This window comes from Rhipicephalus microplus, chromosome 10 (assembly GCF_043290135.1).
Source record: "Rhipicephalus microplus isolate Deutch F79 chromosome 10, USDA_Rmic, whole genome shotgun sequence".
NCBI lineage: Eukaryota > Metazoa > Arthropoda > Arachnida > Ixodida > Ixodidae > Rhipicephalus > Rhipicephalus microplus.
The window spans coordinates 67,467,547-67,488,057 of NC_134709.1; the positions used below are offsets into that span (position 1 = coordinate 67,467,547).

At 47.8% G+C, this 20,511-nt stretch overlaps 1 protein-coding gene across 4 annotated transcripts in view; it reads right to left on the reverse strand.

Annotated features, from left to right (window-relative positions):
* Nucleotides 1-3,206: 3,206 nt before the first annotated feature.
* gpp (DOT1 like histone lysine methyltransferase grappa) overlaps nucleotides 3,207-20,511 on the reverse strand; it is a 92,619-nt gene continuing 75,314 nt past the window's right edge. For 3 of the 4 annotated variants that reach the window (XM_075875780.1, XM_037433707.2, XM_075875781.1), the window contains 4 exons: nucleotides 19,803-20,072; nucleotides 16,415-17,825; nucleotides 13,447-14,988; nucleotides 3,207-11,323 (listed from right to left, as the gene is read on the reverse strand). In XM_075875780.1, the coding sequence (XP_075731895.1) occupies nucleotides 11,298-11,323; nucleotides 13,447-14,988; nucleotides 16,415-17,825; nucleotides 19,803-20,072 (3,249 nt within the window). In that variant the 3' untranslated portion in view covers nucleotides 3,207-11,297. Of the gene's footprint in view, nucleotides 11,324-13,068; nucleotides 14,989-16,414; nucleotides 17,826-19,802; nucleotides 20,073-20,511 lie in introns of all 4 variants that reach the window. The other variant, XR_012886542.1, reaches the window with a different exon arrangement.

Genomic DNA, 20,511 nt, shown 5'->3' on the forward strand with positions numbered 1-20,511 from the left:
CAGCTACGCAGTATGCCGCCCGACTTTGCCATTATTTCGACAGATGGATTGAACTTTCAGGGACAGCGCAGGAGTACGATGAACTTAGAGAGCTCCTAATTAGAGAACAATTTCTTACTAGTTGCCACCCAAGCCTGTCGCTGTATTTGAAAGAGAGGAAGGCTGAGTCACTTGAAGGAATGCTTGAATTGGCTGATCAATTCTTGGAAGCGCAAGGTGGAACTAATTTGGCCAAGGTCAAGAAAGATTGTCCCGATGATTCGAAGAAATTGGCTCCCGGAGAAAAGAAGCGTGCACCAGAGAGCATTCCGCGATGTTTCCTGTGCAACCGAGTGGGTCATCGCGCGAAAAACTGTCGAACGATCTTTACGAGCCCTACGGCAGTAAAATCTTTCAAGTGTGGTCAGACTGGGCACAAAGCAGACGCTTGTCGGAACGGAGTGAGTCAAACTCACCAGGTATCTTGTGTGCAAGCGGCACCGAAATCTGATAATAATGCCGTCACCGATGGATTCGTAGAGTTGAAGAATGGGGAGAAAATCCCTATTGTGGGTGCTGTAATGTCAAAACAGCCAACCGGTGTTACGAAAGGAATGCCAACGCTGCCTGGAAAAGTTGCGGGCAAAAAGATTACGGTGTTAAGAGATACCGGCAGCTCCACTGTTATCGTGCGGAGAAATTTGGTACGGGAAAGTGAGTTGACAGGCAGAACGAAGCCGGTTTGCCTAATTGACCGTACGGTTCGGATGCTTCCCGAAGCAGAAATTGAGGTTGAAACCCCGTACTTCAGCGGGAAGGTTACTGCTTTATGCATGACGAGGCCCCTGTATGACCTTGTCATCGGAAACATCGACGGGGCGCGAGGGCCAAGTGATCCAGAATGTTTGGGAGAAGACCCGAAGATAGAGCCCTCGCCAACACAGCGGCCGCGAGATACAATGGAGGAACATCCCGTGACGGATCTCACTAGAGCCCAAGGTGAAGCTGCGGCGCAAGAGACAGCGAAGGAGAAGACGATCGTGTCGAATCAGTTCGCGGGCCGAGCAACCGGACTTACGTCGGCACGACCTCAACCGACCGACAGTGTAAAGGAGACGGAGTTGGCCAGCCGGGCAAAATGTAGAGGCATGATCAAGCGGGTAAATAAACAGACAGGACCCGTCGAATGTAATGACGCGTTAACGGTGTCGGAAGAGACAACGATGGCTGAGACAACGCCTCAGATATCGTCGTTGGAAAGGGCTCGCCGAAAAAGAACGTGGAAGCACAAGAAGAGATCGAGCGAGCACCGCAAAAGGGGGCGCAAGCGCTGTTCGAAGTACGCAGGATAAGTGCTGAGGTCAAAGCAGAATGTGGTTGGCAGTGTTGAGTGCCATATGTTGTGTTAATGTTGTGGTATCCTGTGTCACAAGTGTCGAAGTGTTGTGCTGTGATGTGATGTATAGTATTGTACCATTGTTGTAGTGAGAGACTTTGTACATTTGTATTATTGGGAATGTGTGGTGGAGTGTTGTACTCATGTGCTTGTGTTTTCACGTGTTGTGTAATTGAATTACAATGTACAATTGTATTAAGTGATCTATTGTGAATGCGAAGTGTCATGAGCGACGGACCATGTTACAGTCTGTGAGAGTGTGTGGTGACTGTTCGCGCTCGTTTGTGTGGTTTTGAATATTATGAGATAATATTCTTAAAGTGGGGGGCAATGTCACAGAACGAGCGCTAAAAATAGGCGCGCCGCAAATTCTTGCGGTAACGCGCGGAAGAAACGCCGCGAAGTCAAAAGAACAAAAAAAAGGGGGAAAGAAAAAGAAAACAAACGGCCCAGGGCTCCCCGGGCGCGCGCTCTCCCCGCAGAAGCGTGGCTTCATCGACGAACCTCCTCACCCCACAACGGCGGCCGAGCAAGCCCGCGATTTTTCTAGAACGAAGGAGGCGTGGCAACGCCGAGATGAGTCATCCGACGCGGAGGGCAGTCGAACCGTCTCGCGCCTCTCCCCAGCCTTCGTTGCGCATCGCGCCGACGAAATGAGGAGAACTTTCTGGAAGGTGGCGCGGAAGGTATTTAATCGAGCCGCCGAGACGAGAAAGCAGGAGGAGACGGAAGTGAGCGCCAGAGCGCGTAGGGATTCCGCCGTGTAGTCGGCGAAGGTTTTGGTCCGTAGGGACGAGGCCGGAGATGAAGAGGATTTCCACCTGAGGGGTGAAGCTCGAGCTACCGGCAAGAGTGTGTGTTTACCGCTATCGAGCGAAGACGCGGGGCAACAGCTGCGTGTGTGAAGCCGACGTGTTCCGGCGAAGAAGTTGAAGTTGGAAGAGTGGCCAATTGAAGACGGGAGGTTTCCTGGAAGAGAAATTTCGAGAGCTGCGGAACGACAACAACGCTGGACTTTGAGTGAGTGATTCTCGGAAGAGTATCATCTAGACTTTGGTTCCAAGAACTCTGGACTGAAAAGGTTTTCTATCCCTTTAGTCTTGAGTGTCTTGGTTGTTCAATGCATGCGACTGCATTGTAGTGCGTATCGTTGTCTGTGTCCGTTGTTTTGAGTGTGGCTGATTGTACTGTGTAGTACGTCGTTTGATTGGTGACGTATTGTATGCAAGTATTGTGGAGTGTGCATTCTTGTGTATTGTTTTCGATCTGCCCATTTCGAGAATATAATTTTTTTTGTTTATCAACTCTCGGCTCCGACTTGTTCTTTGGACCACAGCCGGCGTCCGCTGGCGCACCAATAAGGACCACTCTTAAATTGTCCACGCTTTCGTGGTGCGGTTCGGGGGGCCGATACTTCGGCTCTTAGAATTAGCCCGGCGATCGCCTCCCTAATTACGGGACATGTGTGACAGCCACCAATGGAATTACCTCCAAGCTTAAACGAATCTGCCATTAAAATTCCACAACAAAATCCAACCATGTCAATTACCATTGCTTTTACATATCACTATTTAGGGGTAATAATATTTAACTGGTAAATGATTGCCTATTAGTTATTGATACTCTAACTTGAGACGATTCCTTACTTCACATGATTGTGTAAAATTGGGATGTTTCGCAGTTCGGCCTGGCTTCCAACATTAAGGTAGAGAGTGTGACTGAATGAAATGTTCTCGTGTACATGTGGAATACAGAACCCCAAACATTGTTTGGTGTGCAAGCTGCTTTTAGCACAGCAAAATCCAACACAATTCGAGCACTCGGGACGCACTTTGCGAAAAAGAGGGGCATTTTTAATTCCAAATGATACAGTTGGAAGTGTGGATTTTTTTTTTCTTTTCCCATTTGTTACTGTAGACACTTTCGAGGTATGGTACAAATGATTTCATTCGGCAGTAGTCGTAGAGTGTGTTTCCTGTACATGCTTATAAATATCTCTAAAAATGAAAAACACAGCTTCAACAACAAACTGGTTAACATGCAACAATTTCAGTGCTCTGTCTAAAAATACACTAGAGAAAAAGAAAAAAAGAGACAATACAAAGATAGGTGAAGGAAAAAATTGGTAAACCCATCCTACTATTATCCTCATATTAAATATGTCCCACTCACAAAAAAAGAAGACTTCACAATTTTCCAGAATCTGTAAGATTCACTCGTAATGGCATGATAGAATGGTTCAAACAAAGCAGTGTAACACTCAAAAGAGTTTTTGGAGTTGCTGTGTGGGTGACCTTCAGCAGCTCATGCAGCAACTATGTCCACTGTGGTATGGCACGACGATGCATTCCAGCTACCTAATAAATACTACAAAAAAGGGCAGTGAACAAAAAAAATGTATTAGGTGACATATATCTCACGAAAAACCCTGACGATTATTTCTTGTTTAGATGGAGCTCTACTGGTGTCGTAGTAACCTTATAGTGCACACATAAAACTTCTTTTAGCGCCCTGCACTGCAAAACCAGCTCCAGTACAGTAGCTTTTCTGATGCTAACTCCAGTGCAGTTCTCTGGTGCGCTACAAAAATGCACCAACCGATCTTTATATTCGTCATTAACAATTAACTTAGGCATGTACCAACTGCCTACTGTACACACCCTACCTAGTCATTATAGTCAAGAGAAAAACGTAATTAAGGCAATATAAACTGCAACCGGAAAAAACAAAAACGACATACCGGCGGGCCCGTGTGTTGGCGGCATCGTATGCTTTGGTTGTCACGTTGAACAGAGTAAATTAAGATGGTTGATAAGCGGGCAGCATAAATGTTCAATCGTGCACATGCAAAAATACTGATGCCTTGCTAAACGAACACGATGGTTAATGTGGTAAGTGGTGTAAGCAGGTAACAGTGCAGCGACGAGGCGCTTGGCAGCTTCTAAAACTCAGGTACGCTTCTGAACGACGCGACACCGACCACTGAACGCAACAGGCAAAGAGGCGGAGCCCCAACACAAAAGTTGCCGATCCAGGCGCCCTGCTCTCAAGGGCTCCTTGGCGAGCCTGACAATTCAAGCCAATCAGAGAAGCCGACAGCAGATTCAAGGCGTCGCAGTTCTCGCAGTAACGAACGACTGACACACCAGAGCCACACCGCAGTGGACAATTCGGACGCAGGTACATTTCAGCTTTTCCGTCCAGTGTGGGCTGCTGAAGGGCCACGTAAGCAAAATTAAGTTGGCCTTGTATCGCATGTGCAAGACCTCTTGGGCAGTGGGGAACAAATGTGTGGTGTGTTCTTTTAAACGCTTCCACAGTTTTTGGTAAGAGCCGTCCAACCGACACTTTGTGCAAGAAAAGGGAGGGGCACCTGCAAAAGTGGGCTGTGTACGTCACGACCATCGTTCGTCTAGAACTGAGGCTACATTCAGATGAAGCCACACTGATCATACATGTTGATACACAAGGAAATGCCAATTACACACCAATCAATTGCAATGTTCCCAAGCTTCCTCACACTAAGCATAAACACACCATGCGAGGAAAGAGTGTCCCTGCCTATCAAACCACTTTGCAAGCGCAGTGCATTTCCATACAGTGCCAGCAACAGACCCGTCATCCACAATACAAGCCAGGTAGACCACATGAGGAAAAGGTAGCAATTTAAAAAGAAAATGCCCAACAAGAAGAGGTGTCTGTACACACAGAGAGAAAACGTGAACAATATAGAAATAGTGCCGAAGAGCAGGCACAAAAGGAAAACTGAAATACCGGTGTGCCTCAATAAGCGACACCCGGCAAGAATGCCCAAAACGCACAAAGTCCTTGTCACCGCAGCTTAGATGGGGGACTGTGCTCACAACACCCATTTACAACAACACATTCGGCAGCTCACCACCAACAAACGCTCAAACACCGCCATGTAGAACACAGTGCACGCATTTCCGCTCCGGCAGGCTCAGACGATTCAAAACACTGCCTCGACTGAGAGTCAGACAGAAATGATGCGCATGCATTGTCTAGCAGGCTCAGGCGATACCACAGACGGCCCTGTCAAAAGCCTGTCAGCAAAGTACCTTACACACACACACACAATGATCCTTCGATCCACAATGATGGCTCTGCTCCAGTACGGCTCTTGCAAAACACTGGTCATCTCGCATCATTCTCACAACAGATCAGAGTTGGGAAAAAGCCCACTGTATGCTTGGCCGTACTGCTTACAACAAGGAGACGTCTTTTCCACATTTGCATTGTTTCACCTATATGTAATCTCAAGTAAACATCAGGGTATCCAATCTTACCCACTTAGCCCAGAACAGCGAAGGTGATGGGTCGTGGTAAGCAGCTGTGTCTTCCAGAGGGGAGTGAAGGACTTGCCACGGCGCCAATGTAAGCTTCTGCGAAGCTTACATTGGCGCCATGTAGAGGGATATCACCGGGGACCAACCTCCAGGCTGCTTGGCACGACCCACAGCCATCAATGAACTATACGACTGGTGGAGTGTGGTGTGCTGCTATGGTTTCGCAGACTACTGCATCTTTGTCAATTGATGCATGAGCAGTGGCTTTCTCAGCATGGTGTGTTACAATGAGGAAATCCCTTGGGCTCGTCAATCAGTACTCATAGTATCTGAGTTGTTTTTAAAGTTATTTCTAGGCAACAGCTTCGAGGGTATTATACACTTTGCCGTTCCGCTCAGAGCACAAAAACTTGGTTAATCAGAAAAGCGAATTCATTAACTACATGAAGAAAAACAGAAGCCCTTTTATTTGGTCAACCAAACAATCATAAAACAACTAATTTTTCCTAATTGTGCTTACTTTTCAGCCGACTAAAGAGCGAAGAAATGACATTCGTCTAAAAGGAATCGATCCATTAACTCATAAATAAATTGATCATTAACTCATGGATCATTAACTCATCAATTGCATGTACATGTGCAGCATGTACATGTAATTGATGAGTTATATGCAGATGATGTGCTATAAATTATCCCAAAGGAGTACATGCTAAACTTCCATACTGCTGCCATGAGTGTTCCTTCATGCTCACTCGGGTCAATGATAATCGCAGTTCTCAAGTACGCTTAAACGCTACAGCTGATGCATTATAACTCTGCTGGCTACTAGATGTTCAAACAAAAAAAGACCTGACATAATCTTGTCTGCGCCCTCTAACTTTGATACAAGCTCACTTTACCAAGACAAATGTTTTAGGGGTAAATAACACGTTGATATTTCAACGGTAGATTACGCTGCGCACCCTACAAATGCCACAGCTACTGTACAATGCAAGCCAAAGCAGGTTCTATTTTGCTAGAGTCTAGGCCTTTTTTGCTGTCAGCATTTAATCTCATAGAAGTTCAGTTGTAAGTTAGTGAATGTGACACAGAATTGAAGTACGGCATGACAGGTATCTTCCAGCCTTTTATGCACTTAACCTTCGACACCAAGGCAGCACACCATACCTACCAAGCCCATAGCACTCAAATGCCAGTACAATGGCTAGTTACGTAAGATTGTGATAGCAAGTCACTTAAACGCAAACTCAAACGCCATCCAGGCAATGCAAGCTTTGCAAAACTCTGAGACTGCGGAAGGAAACACGCAAGATGCCAGGCATTGCGTATAAGGCGCAAACATGAAGAGCACAGACATCACCAAACCGAAGCTACCCCCCCCCCCCCCCCCACTTCAAACTGTATGCCACAGCGAACCACACACAACTAGACATGTTGTGTAATGGCCAAGCCTGTCTACCCCTCATGAATGGGTTCTCTACAACATCCGTAACCATGCACACACTGTTCCTACACTCAGGTTACCGGAAATGCGAGTCTAGCGAGCAAGCTTACGCACGCCTAACTACTCGGCGGCCATTTACAGATGGAACGAACGTACGCTCTTCGAACTATGGGCACACCTCACAGTGAAGAAGTAATTGTGCGCATACACAGGCTTTTTGTTTAACACATCATTTACCACTCATGAAAAAAAAAGAAGTGGGACTTCATCCCTGCTCATCTCTTCCTCTCTCACAGCACTAAAAACACTATCTACAATACTGTGCCCTCTCGACTTATTCCATCACCAAAACTGTAATGAAATCAGGAAAAATAACACAGTGCTACAGCTATTCATACTTAGAGATAACAGTGGTGCGTATACACGGCATCGGGGAAAAGATTGCCAACACAGCCAGGTCAATACTAGAGCACACAAGTACACACGCACACAGTTACACCAACTCACCCCACTTCATCAACGCGGAGCAAGGGAGGTGAAGCTAGCAAGCCCATCTTTGCACATTGCTGGCCAGTACCCCGAAAAAACCTTCAGCACTGCAGCACTTTCACGCAACTCCTTCACCCAAAACAACAGACGCTTAAACACACATGCACAGAGAACAAATGTTTAGAACAATGTGGCACACAGAGACCATTTACAAGCTATGCATTGAGTGGCAGTGTTCATTCTCAGGTGTGTCTGGGTTTGCGGGTTCATCGGCCAGACACAGGTTGCACCTCGACAAAAACATTCACGGATTAGGCGCAAGAGAGAAAACATAAAAACACCGCAGGAAGCTGACAACAAAAGAGGATGCGGATACGAGACCAAACCCCTAACGGCGAGGGAAGCAGATCGCGCAACATCAAGAAGACGCGCATTCAACAGGCAGTAGATTCCAAGTTATGCGCACATACGCACACACATGCACATCCTCTCACGAGTGCTGCGCAGATAGCAAACGCTAGTGTAAAACAAAAAAACCCCCGCACTATTTATTCCACGTATAAAAAGACAGACTCTTGGAAAAAGTTCAAGCGTTCCGGCACAGGTACAAATGGCGGGGTCTCACGCGCAACAAATACAGGCAGAGAGGATTTGCGAGGAAGCAAGGCCTTTCATAGCAGCACGCGCAGAGGGAACAAAAGAAGGAACAGTCAAAACACGCAGCCGCAGTGTAATGTGAAGCAAAGACGAGCGTACCTAGCTTGGCAACACATGTTAAAAGAAAAAAAAAAAACATACAGAGCACTAAACTGAAACCAATGGGAGATGTGTCCCTGAAGAGGGTCTTTCAGTCCACAATCCGCATTTTGAAGTGCACAATGAAAGGCTGTCGGGACAACCAATGGCACACCTTGTTCTTGCATGCAAACACAGGCAGTGATTGCTTCTTGCTACTAAATTAACTGCTGGCCAAGCAGCACGGAATGATTCGAGGAGGAAAGACACGTTGGAAAAAAAGAACTTTAAGAAATGCGGGGAAACGGGCTTGCCAAGGAAGGCAGTAGGTTGGAGAAGATATTTCCCGCGTGAAATGACCGAGATATGTGAGCCAAGACACATATGAAATCAAGACATGTGAATTTGCAGCTGAGCATAAAAAACAGCTGGAAATGATGTTAAATGTAGGAAGTGTCGCAAAAAATTTTCGCATTCACTGGCTGCTTAGATCCCCACAGGTTTTTGTAAGATGGCGCGAAGCACTGAGGTTTCAGTTTTTGGTGTATCGTACCACCCATTCTTTTTGGAGCTCTCGCGGATTCCTCATAATGTGGATTCCTCATAATCAGTCGAGCCTTCAAGCCTTGGCTTGTAGCGTGTGTCAACAGTATGTCATCGAAAATATGCAAACATAATATTTTGACACTGCTGCAACACTGACACTAAAGTAGTACCAATTTTAAAATTTACGACATTCGCAAACATCAGAAAAAAAGGCTCAATTTTTTCAGCATTGTTGCCAAATGACAACAACTGGGCGGCTCGAAAGTCAGAAGTTCAGCGCACTACACTGAAGTGTGGCTTTAGTGAAAAGTATAGTTTTGCCCAAACCTTCTCAAGCCATTATGCATATGCTCTTAGGCAATGATTTCTTGCACAACTTTATGCCGACTGCTCAGAAGTGTCAGGTGCAACAGCCTGCCTCCACTGAAGTGGGAAGTAGAGCTTAAAAGTTGCTTGGAGCTTCAGCAAAACTCAAAACCATTTTTGCAACTCCCAACTGAGCCACTTTCCAGAAAATAGTAGGCACTAGAGTTCTCAAATACGCCCGCATGAAAATGCCGAATGCGAATGCACAAAGCGGGAACACTTCCATTTGCATAAAAAGAAAAGGAACACTGGAAGCAACATTTTCTATGTAACCGTAACTTCCAATAATTAAGTGCCGGAATTAAATGAAAAGGTCCACTAGCCGAACAGTCAAGGAAGACGGAAACCAAAAAAAAGTACCGCTGACAGCAAAGTCCTTAGACTAACCAGCAGTCGGACAAATGAACACATTTTGGTCTCGATGGCTCGCCTCCCTTGTTGGTTTTTCAGTTCCCAAACACTATGAAAAAGGCATCCGCAAACGAGCAAGATGTCCTTTTTTTTTGTTTTTGTAGAATCTGCATGATACCGTAAGTCCAGCAAGCTTTTTAAGAAAACAGCAAAAAGGACATCACCTTTCTCACGAAATTTTCCCAGTGTTTGAAAGAAGTACTACGTGCACTGAGTGCTTGTTTTAAAAAAAGTGTAGAGAACAGGTAAGAACATACAAAAAAAAGAGGGTGTTTTTTTTTCCCGTTCCCATGTTACACGGAAAGCATGGGAATTAAAGCTTGGAAGAGGAAAACAAGGTAACGCCACGAACCTACTAGAGGACAAACACTACGATTCACTTTTTCTGACTAGTTTCTCGTGAAAAATACTAAAAAAAAAATTATAAATGGTGGCAGTGTTCAAAGTTAATAATGAGCTACAGTGCATGTCTGTGGCACGCTTTGGTTAGGGGAGGGGAAAATGTCCAAGCTAAAAAAACACACAATAAATAAAACAAACAGCATGGAGAAGGGCAAGTTAATTTTCCTGGCGTAAAAACCGAGGGCCTAGACATGCAAACTTCTTGTCATACCATTGGTAGAGCTGGCAATCGAAAAAAATAGCATAAATACACTCATCCACATCGAAACTCAGAAGAGCATGTAATCTTTCACAGAACCCTCGGCTTGCTTGTCGCTTCGTGGGAACCATCTGAAACCAGCATTTGCATTGCAAATTGGCGATGCGCGACAATAAAAAAGCACATCAGTTAAACATGGTGATGATTCGAGACTCCATTACGCCTGGAAGGCCTCTCGCGCACAGCTCGCACCGTCTGGCCACGCCAGGAAACCCTCCTATGTCATTGGTAAACACATGCATATAATACAAGGCGCACGAATGAGCAGGGACCTGCGCAATAAGGCGAAACTCCCGAATATCTACAATGGACGACAACAACAAAAGAAAGCATTGCTTGATTTCAATTCAGACGCATGACCGTAGATTCCAGGCCGACTGGGCGAGCCACAGTTCCGTTCATTTTCTTTCCACTTGCTTAGCACTCATCGTGTTCAGCATCAATAGGCCACGCTCAATAAATAATCGAGAGGGTTATCGAAAAAAGGTTAAAGCATGCAACAAAGTACAAGAACTCGTAAAAGTGCTTTTTCACGAATGCAGCATGCAAGATTAAAGGAGTGAGGTTTTCGCTGGCCAGTGACAAAATAAGCAGCACCCTGTCTATAACAGAACGGAAACGCACTTCCCCTCCCCGTCAAAAACACAAAAAAACGATGCGGCGCCTTCCTCTGGAAGGAATCCGGAGCCCGAGCAACCGAAAGACGATGACTGTGATCACCTCTTTCGCTCTCCAGCATCGGTCGTTGGCCCGCAAAAAGCTTTCAAAACGGAACCAAAGCAAGAACGTTCGAACGCGTGCGTACACACATCGCATCGCACAGGATAATCAGGCATCGACCGAACTGCGTCCCAGCGACTCTACGGTCGTCGCTTCGTCAACAAGTGCAGTGGCAGTGTGGTGATGGCGATGCTGAGAATCTCGTCGTTTCCGCTTTCGGGTCGAGCCCCGGTGACGCCGCCGTCAAGTCAGGTAGTGCTGTGCGTGCACTGTGTGGAGAGCGAAAACAGGGCACCACACCGTCAGCGCGCTGCCGCCACTGCACTGATTCAAACTCTCAGTTCACTAGGGATGCAAGCATTGCTCAATGACACCAACAATTTTCATAAAAAGTGTCCATCAATACTAATTCTTGGAGACTAATTTATCAATATCGCACCCTAATTGACCGAAAGCAACTTTAGCCTTGGTAATGAAAGTTCTAGGATTTTACTTTGCAAAAGCACAGCAAGATTACAACTAGAGCCGTGCGAAAAGCAAAAGTTTTGGGTGAGAAAAGAATTTGAATATTAAAAGTGCGAGTGTGAATCGAATCGAATCGAATATTTTTCAAATGCTCTGAAGTGAAATCGCAGGAAAAAAAGTTGGAGAGGATTTCTGTGCACATTCTTACGAAATAGCAACATGAAAGTTTCTTTTGGCTAGATTGCTGAAGAGCTGGTGGGCTGGGGTTTCAAAGTTGCCTTATGAAGAACGAGGCAATGCAGAGGCGAAATACCTTTTATGTACATGATTTGGTGCAACCAAAGTGTTGCGGACAACTCTTTACAGGTGAAAGGCAAGAACAGTTTTCTCAACCTCTCCTCATTTTTCAACTTATGAGGAAACCCAACTGTGTGCTCCCTTTAAGTCCGGGGTTCCAAGTCTGCCTGTAGATGTCAATATAATTACATCTAAAATTTTGGATGCTGAAGATCTGTGGAACCCGTCTTAATTCCTGCCCATATTTCAGGCCCGGAACACCATTAACTGCGCCCCCACCTCTGCCACATCTATCACCTCTTCATTGGAACGTGCGTTTTCTTAAGTCAATACACTTGCAGCCGCAGCAGAGCTTATAAGGCACGGCTTTGATGCAATACGAGTGTCATGGGGTGAAGCAGCATACCAAAAATATGAGGTCACTGCCAATTTGACGTTGATGGTATTTTTTTTTTCAGAAAGTTCAAATAGATTTAATAGTAAAATTACGGTGTGAGAATAATTTAATAACAAGCACTATTAAAAGATATTCAAAATTTCGAATGTCTGCACACCACTGATTACAATGCATGCCGCACTGAGTGCCTTCAGACTAATTCTGATCTCTTAGCATTTCTTGAAGTGCACTTAAATGAAAATAGACAGAAGTTCTTGCATTTTACAACTGCCAAACATGTCCGCCATGGACAGAAATGGAGTCTGCTTTTTTAAACTCAGCGACCCTCCTAGCTGCTTAGCTAACACAGCAGGTGTTGAAAAAAAGCCACACTGATGAAAAAAAAAACTTGGAGGTCGCTAAGGTGTTTTTAATAAGAGTGGAACACGCCGCAATAAAAATCCAGTAAGATGAGACACGCAGCAAATCTGGCATCACCGGCATCATCAGCTGATGCCAGTGAAGCCAGATTTTCTGTGGCATTGGTTCTTTAACCCTACTGTGGTAAAAATTCAAGGAACCTGCTTATCCCTCCAATAGCAACTGAAAAATTACCCAAAAAATTGGGTCCAACAGCCAACGAGAGCTTGAGTGGGTAAGCTACAATGAGCCAAGTAGCTATGTGTCAATCACTTTATATAACTCAAAAAAAAAAAAAAAAACGATTAGCCCTTGCACAAGCTTTCGACCTTGAGATCAAGAAGGTTGCCGTGTGTGCTGTCACACAAGATTACTCCCAACTAGCTTATCTTTTCGTAAAACAGCAACTTCCCGGCTTCTAGCGCTGTTGACACTACTACTGAAAAATTCACTCACTTCTTCCAGTCTAGTCCACGAAATCACTGTCCTAAAACATCCTTCGCTTCCGTTGACTGCACTGCACATTTAAATGTACACCATTCCATAGCACATTGTTCGCACGACCCAAAGGTGGAGGCTGCGTGTTCAGATGACTGCGTTCACACAAACAACACCGGTCAATTAAAGCTCTGCATTTTGCACAACTTGGATGCCGCACGAGTTAAGAGTGCATAGATTAGGGCCGAATTTCAAGCAGCAGAACACGGCCCACATTTGCCCCTTTGGAACTGAAAAAAGCTTCGGATAAAAGGGGGCCTGCAGCAAAAAAGCACTGCGCACGAGAATTGCACAAAATAAAGACGCATCAGACTCAGACTGCAGAGGCAGCCTCACCAGGATGGGCCATTTTGTGTGGTGCCAGTCCAGGCGGGTGCGAAGTGTAATGAGGCACTCGCTGAGCAGACTCCAAGGGTAGCGTGTAAGGCCCTGCCGTGTAAGGAGGTGGGGCCAAATGGGGGCGGGATCTGTGCTGTGGCGGTGGCTCAGTTCCCGCAGTATGCTGAGAAGCGGGACGGCCGGTTGCCGCAGCAGCCAATATGTTGGGCGGGGGCACGGTGAAGTTGCACGGAGGAGGCGCCATTGGATTGGGCCCAAGAAACGGGGGTGGGATAGAAGTGTCTGGCAACACCAACTGCGATGGGTTGAACACAGGTCCCGAGCGCGGAGGAGGTGGTGGAGGGGGCATGTTGAATGGTGGCGGCACAGACACATTGGCCATCAGCGGCGGCGGCAGCGAGCAGTGCGGTGGTGGAGGCGGCGGGGGAGGTGCCGCTGCCATTTGCGGCGTGAGTGAAGGTGGCAACGGGGGCGGGGCCAAAGCTGACGAGGTGACCAGCATCAGGGGCGCCTGCGACCGCAGCGACGAAGTAGCCAGGCTGGTGCCTGCGTACGACACTGCGGCGCTGAACGATGATGCAGGCTCCGAGAGCGACGGTGTACCTGGGAGGGTTTTCGTGGCTGCCGGTTGCTCTTTGGCCCAGTCCCATAGTCTATCTTTATCTGGAGCCACGCCAACCGAGGATGCCTGCTGCTGCTCGGAGGTGACCGATATGTCCCGGGTGCCAAGCCCAAGCTTGTTATACACGGTATTGCCTAGTGGTGGCCGTGGCGGCTCGTCGGTGCTGGAAGTGCCACTGCGTGGCGTGGCACGGTCGGCATCGTCGGCGTCATCCCCTTCAACGGGACTGCCAGGTAAGGGGCTTGTGGAACGGCTTCGTCGGCTGAACGGGCTATCCACGCTGCTGATGGGGCTGTGCGGGTGCTCGTCTTCGTGGCGGGCACGATGCGAAAGAGGCACGGGCGACAGTGGCGTACGTGGCGTGGCGGGCCGCTCGGGGGAGGCAGATGGAGTCCGAGGGGGCGTGTCCGGCGGGGTGCGCGGGCCCCGCCTCTTGGGCAGCGGAGACCGGCCGGCCACCGTCGCCCCACTCCCCTTCTTGGAGGAAGAGGTGCTCAGGGAAGGAGCCGGCGGGCTCCGATGCCTCTTGCGGGCCGTCGGCGAGGGCGGGCCCGCGTTCACGGCCTTGATCTTGATGGACAGGCTCTCGAGCTGCGTGCCGCTTTCCCCTGCGCGGTCCTTCCGGTGAACCCTATCGACCACCCACTTCTTGTGCGGCTGCTGCTGCAGAGCTGCCTGTCGGGGGGCCTCGCAGTGCTCCGCCGAGGACGATGAGGACGAAGACGATGAGGCCCCACTGGCAGTGGTCGCCGGCTCCTTTCGTGATGCAGTCGGCGTCGACTCGGGCGGCGGGTTGGAGGAGGCCAGTGCGACCAGCTTGTCAAAGCCACTGCTCACACGTGCCTGCCAGTGATGACGGCCATGTGAAGAGCCCTCTGGCCTCCGAGACAGCGCCTCGGCTTTGATGGTGAACTTCTCTGTGAGGGGGGCAAAGGGGCCACAGTAGAATGCCAAGGAGGGAAGGAGAGTGCCAGAAGGAAGATGGCCAGGGGTGCAGTCAAAGAGAAAATAACGGTGTAAAGAAAGGCGGAGTCATTTCAACAGAGCGGAGAAAAGAGAAGGGCAGCAATCAAGGAAGGGCAGGCATGAAGCATCAGGGTAGAGATGTGGGACAAAGAGAAAAACAGGTAAGGATACAGTCAAGACTGTTACAGTAGTGCAAATTGGCCACCAGCACCAGTCGTGTGAAATAATACCAAAGGTGTGCACCAAGGTCCTGTGAACACAAGCATATAATTCCTTGGTGCAGTAGCAAATTTGTGCTACGCTACTAACAGGCTTAAAAAAGAAATTAATGCTTCTGCAAACAAACACTAGAAATTACATTTGGTTTGCTAAGGACTTAAGTTTGTGATGACACATTTATTAAGTTTGTGAATGACCTAAGCTGCCGCCTCCAGATTTGATTATATTTTGAGCCGATAATGCTGATAAGGGTGAGCAATTTTAGGGGAGTAAAAAAAAAATAAGCATACTCAAATACAAGTCGAATCAGCCTTCAAGGCATGTGAATTGTAAAAATAAGCATACTATGATGCCATCTGCTTGCATTTCTTGCTGTATTTTACGACAACGCAACTGCCCACAGCAATTTTGAGCAGCAAATGTTGAATTTAGAGGCCACAAGCAGCATGGAGCCTGTCAAGTCAAAGCAGTTTCAACGTCAAGTCAAGTCAAGCAGTTTCAACGGTGATCCAACATCGTTAGACGTTGGATCACAGGATAAATTTCGAAGCGATGGTCATTCTTGAAAGAGAGCCGAACTGGAGGAAAAGGTAATAAATTACTCGAGTCATGGCACATTCAGAGAACAGCCCATAACATAACCACTCTCTCGGAACCCTTCCCCCTAGGGTATAAACATGGACTGCGCTCAACGGCAAAAGGAGAGAGAGAAAGGAGGGGGGTCATTATCCGCCCCGCGAGTGCTTTGAAGACGCCACTGCTACGTAGTCTCCCAGTCACCCCTGAGGAAGAAACTAAATCGGTTTCGAAATGTCGGGTTTTTTCAAAACAAGTGGTTGACGTCTCAATGATCTCCCAAGTCTTAAACTTCCCCCTCGTGTGTTAGCTCAATGCACATGCGCCACTGCAGGGAAAGCCCTCTGTTTATAGCTTTCAATTCGAACAAATTTTCGGGCCCCTTCGAGTTCGAATTATCGAGATTCAACTGTACTACCCACCACTACCATGCTGGCTAAACTGCTGTGTTTGCAACTCTTGCAGAAACTAGTTAGAAGTCAACCAACCTGCCCACACCAAAATTTAATGCGGTTTTCTGATTACCTTGAACATTATGAAAATTTGTCCAATAATCACCTAAAACCTCTTTGTGCAACTTACCTTCGACATCCACTCCAGTTTCAGACTTCATACGTATGCACACAGTCTTGTCCCCAAGCCCTAACAGAGGAGGCTTGATGCTCTCCACCGTCGCGTCTGTACCGCGCAGCTTGTGCGGCGAGTGCTTTCGTTTGAGTTTTCGTGATGCTCTGTCCTCCCGCTTCGGGCTGTAGCCGTTCCGCGAAGCTAGAAGGCTGCCCAGGTTTAAGATGAGCCCATTGGACGGTTTTGACGGAGGTGCTGCTGTGGGCGTGGCTGCATCGTCCAGTTCCGCTTTCTTCTTGGCCTGTTGAGGCAGAGGTGGTGAGGCAGACGCTGACGGAGGCGGTGGAGGTGGGGGCGGTGGTGGTGGAGGTGGAGGCGGCGGCGGAGGAGGGCTGGTATCCCGTTTCCGAGGTGACTTTCTATGCTTGGACTTGGACGGCGAGCTGCTCTTGCGCGATGACATATGTGCAGCTCCGCCGCAACTACTCGCAGCAGGCGACTCCTCGAGTGGTGTCTTTGGCGTCGGCGGCAGTTCGTCCTGGGTGGCACAGTGTATTGGAGATTCCGGTGGAGGAGCTGTCGTTCGCGGCTGCAGCGGCAATGGCACCTTATGGTGGCTCGACTTTGTTGGGGACTTGTCCCGACTTACGTGCAACGTGTCCACGGTCTTTGTTGCCACTGCCGTCGGTGCAGCAGCCAGAGAGGCTTCGGTGTGAGCGGCCGAAGCTCGCCCAGCGGCCATTGCCGGAGAGTAGGTCATCGAGAAGCAACTCGCGTCGACAATGTCCTTGATACCGCTCCGAATGACGGGGGGCCGCGATCTCTCCGGTTGGGTATCCTCAGCATTCAAAGTTGCCGACACCGCCACCTTGGAAAGAGAAGCAGCGGCAACCTTGTCTTTGGTACCTTTTTCCTTTGGCGGGGCACTCTGTATGACACTAGGCGGCCCACCGACAGGAGGGCCATGCTCCGTAACCACGCTGCTCGAATCTGTCGGCACCGGCGACTCCTGAGCGGCCGTCTTTGCCAAAACGGAAGTGGACGGCCAAGCGGCAGCGGGCGAAGCCGATGTCATGGCCTGGGGTCCTAGCTTGGGGGGCGGCGGCGTTGTCGCACGAATGATTCGATTTGACAAGTCATCGGGCTTGCTGTCCATCTGCTGCTGCGTTGCAATGGGATCAGAGACAAGGTCGGGGACTGGTCCCGCAAGAGAGATTGGCACAGATGGAGGCTGTGGGTGTTGCTGCATTGTGGCGAAAGGAGAGACAAGCGTGGGCGGCCTCCGTGGAGGTGGCGAGACTAGGGTGCGTTCCAGCTCCTGCACTTCACCTTCCAGCTTTTGGACTTTGTTGTGAAGCTTGCGACGCTGTGACAGGGTGCTGCTGATTTCGCGCAATATGTGCTCCTGTGACAGCTGGCTCAGCTCCTGCAATATGACGTTTGTAGCAGTGGATGTGAATGCCCTGATCAAATTCACACACATTGTATGCCTACTGATCTCAAAGAACTGTACAAGGCTCCCCATATGTCAATGTACTTTTATAGTGCTCTGTATTCCATCCGCTTCTCGCTTTGTATGGAATACGGAGCAAGTATTCTGTTTGGATTCAAGTCAAAACCCACTAAAAGATACAACAAATGTCAGAACTGTGAAAGAAAGAACAATAAGCAAAGAGCACGGAGAGCTTTCTGACCTTCAGAAAGCCCATCAATCGTGGAAGTTGGCGCTGTGTGTACATTCTTATTCACTAGACCTTGTTCCTTGTGCAGTTCTTACATTTCTTATGACCTACCAACAGTCAAGACACAACCAAAGTACATGTAAACATGACAGAAAAGAGGAAGGTTCCAGAATGAATGTTAATAAGACAATACATGTGAATTTCCTCTTCTTTATTTCAACTATGATATCCTTAACCCCCGTTTGTCCCCTAATCCACTCTGCTCTCTTCTTGTCTCTTAAGGTTACACCTACCATTTTTCTTTCCATTGCTCGCTGCGTCGTCCTCAATTTAAGCTGAACCCTCTTTGTAAGTCTCCAGGTTTCTGCTCCGTAGCTAAGTACCGGCAAGATACAGCTGTTATATACCTTCCTCTTGAGGGATAGTGGCAATCTACCTGTCATAATTTGGGCCGGGCATGTAGCACGTAGACAGGATAACCGCTGGTCATTAAGGGTAACTAACTGGATTCCCAGAGAAGGGAAGCGGGTTAGGGGGAGACAGAAGGTTAGGTGGGAAGATGAGATTAAGAAGTTTGCGGGTATAAATTGGCAGCAGCAAGCACAGGACCGGGTTAACTGGCGGAACATGGGAGAGGCCTTTGTCCTGCAGTGGACGTAGTCAGGCGGATGATGATGATGATGACATGTGAATTATCAATCTGTATATCATTTCTAAACATATCTTAACGAAACAACCAAGCAGACCCCAGTGTAACACTGGATGATGACGGCCCTTCAAGCCATCAACATAACGGAGGACTGGCTGGTTACCCTTAAATTTATCACTGCTGTTGTTGAAACTTTCAATAAACGAGAAGACTTGCGATTTCTCCCATTTCTGTACTGCATGGCGAATAGTAAAGCACCTGCTGATTGTATAGTTAATGCAAGCTTCACACACCTCATGACCTGAACGATGTCTTCACGCAAACGAAGCGTCCGCTGTATAAAGGCTCGTTTTATAAGAATGCCCGTAACGCCACAAAATGGCCCTTGATGCGCTGGTCGTTAGGGCTAACATTATGCTAGTGCAGCCCACAGCAAGCACAAAGCGATGCCCCTCACTCGTATCAAAGCAATCATTTCGGGTTTCGATTACAATATTGACAGAGTGCTGGGGCAAAGCAGCCCGTAAAAAAAACTACACCACATGAAGGTCAACATGCTCTGAGCCACAAACAACACGTCCCACGTCCCCATTAATGCCGCTTAAACAGCCCACATGACCTTCTGTCAAATTGAAGTTTGCATTGGTTGAATTAATGGTCCAATTGATGTCCGCATTGGTTATAAACTTGTGGACACAAACAGTGCTACGTGCGCTGTCACCGTAGGTCTGCAAAACGCACAAATTTCGAGGTGCCCACTGTGCTTACACAAGTCTGGAGCCACTACTGCATGCATCTCTCGCTACTTGCAGACTTGCTATGTGCAAATTTGGCTTCAATCACTTCGTTAAATGAAAGAAAAAATTCGATTCAGGCTGTCTGATGATTTGAAATATATTCTAATAGAATTTAATTTGGCATCACTGCTGTTGTATTCGATTATGTTCTAAAGTTAACTATTCGCACATCCCTCGGTTGCGACTCCTTGTGGGGTCGGAAAATGCTCTTCAAGGAATCCAGCGATAGAATCCCTGTTCCGGACGCCTCTTCGAATATTCCAGCCAACACTTACCTCAGGGTTGTGGGGCAGAAAGAAGCCATTGGTAGTCGCCGCAGCAGCCGAGGTGGTAATGGTGGGGACAGCGGCGGAGCTGTCCACTCCTGTCGATGAAGCCAGATGGTTGTTGGCCGTGACCCCCTGTGTCGGGGGTAGCGGGACCCTGACGTTTGGAACCTGCCTCGCCAGCACTTCTGCCTGCTGCTCCTCCAGGTGAATGACCTCTCGCTCCAAGGTTGCTGCCTTTGCTTGCAATTCCTTGTGGCGCACCACAATTTCTTTTGCCTGCACCGAACAAAAAAGAGAAGTAGGACAAGGACGAAATGATATTTCCTGAAATGTTTTGCAATAATGCAGAATGAAAACTGGTGTGAAAATACAAAAAATACAAGAAAGAATGACACACACAACATTCGTCGTTACTTCTGATCGCCATCTTTTTTCTGCTCTGCTGTTCACCTTGTGAAAGACTGCAAAGGATTGTGCACACAGAAAACCATCAGTAAACTGAAATCTGTTACACGAAACTGCTGCTTATATGCATATAAAACTGCCTTCAGCACGATTGGTCTCATACTTAGATTCTCCACCCTTGTTCATCTACGAGTAAACAGAATCTCTGGTAAACGGAAACATTTTCCCAGTGCCTTCAGGTTCCGTTTAACGAGAGTATAAAGTGAGTAGATCAGCTCCGATCCCTGTGCAACATAAGCAAGATAAGCGT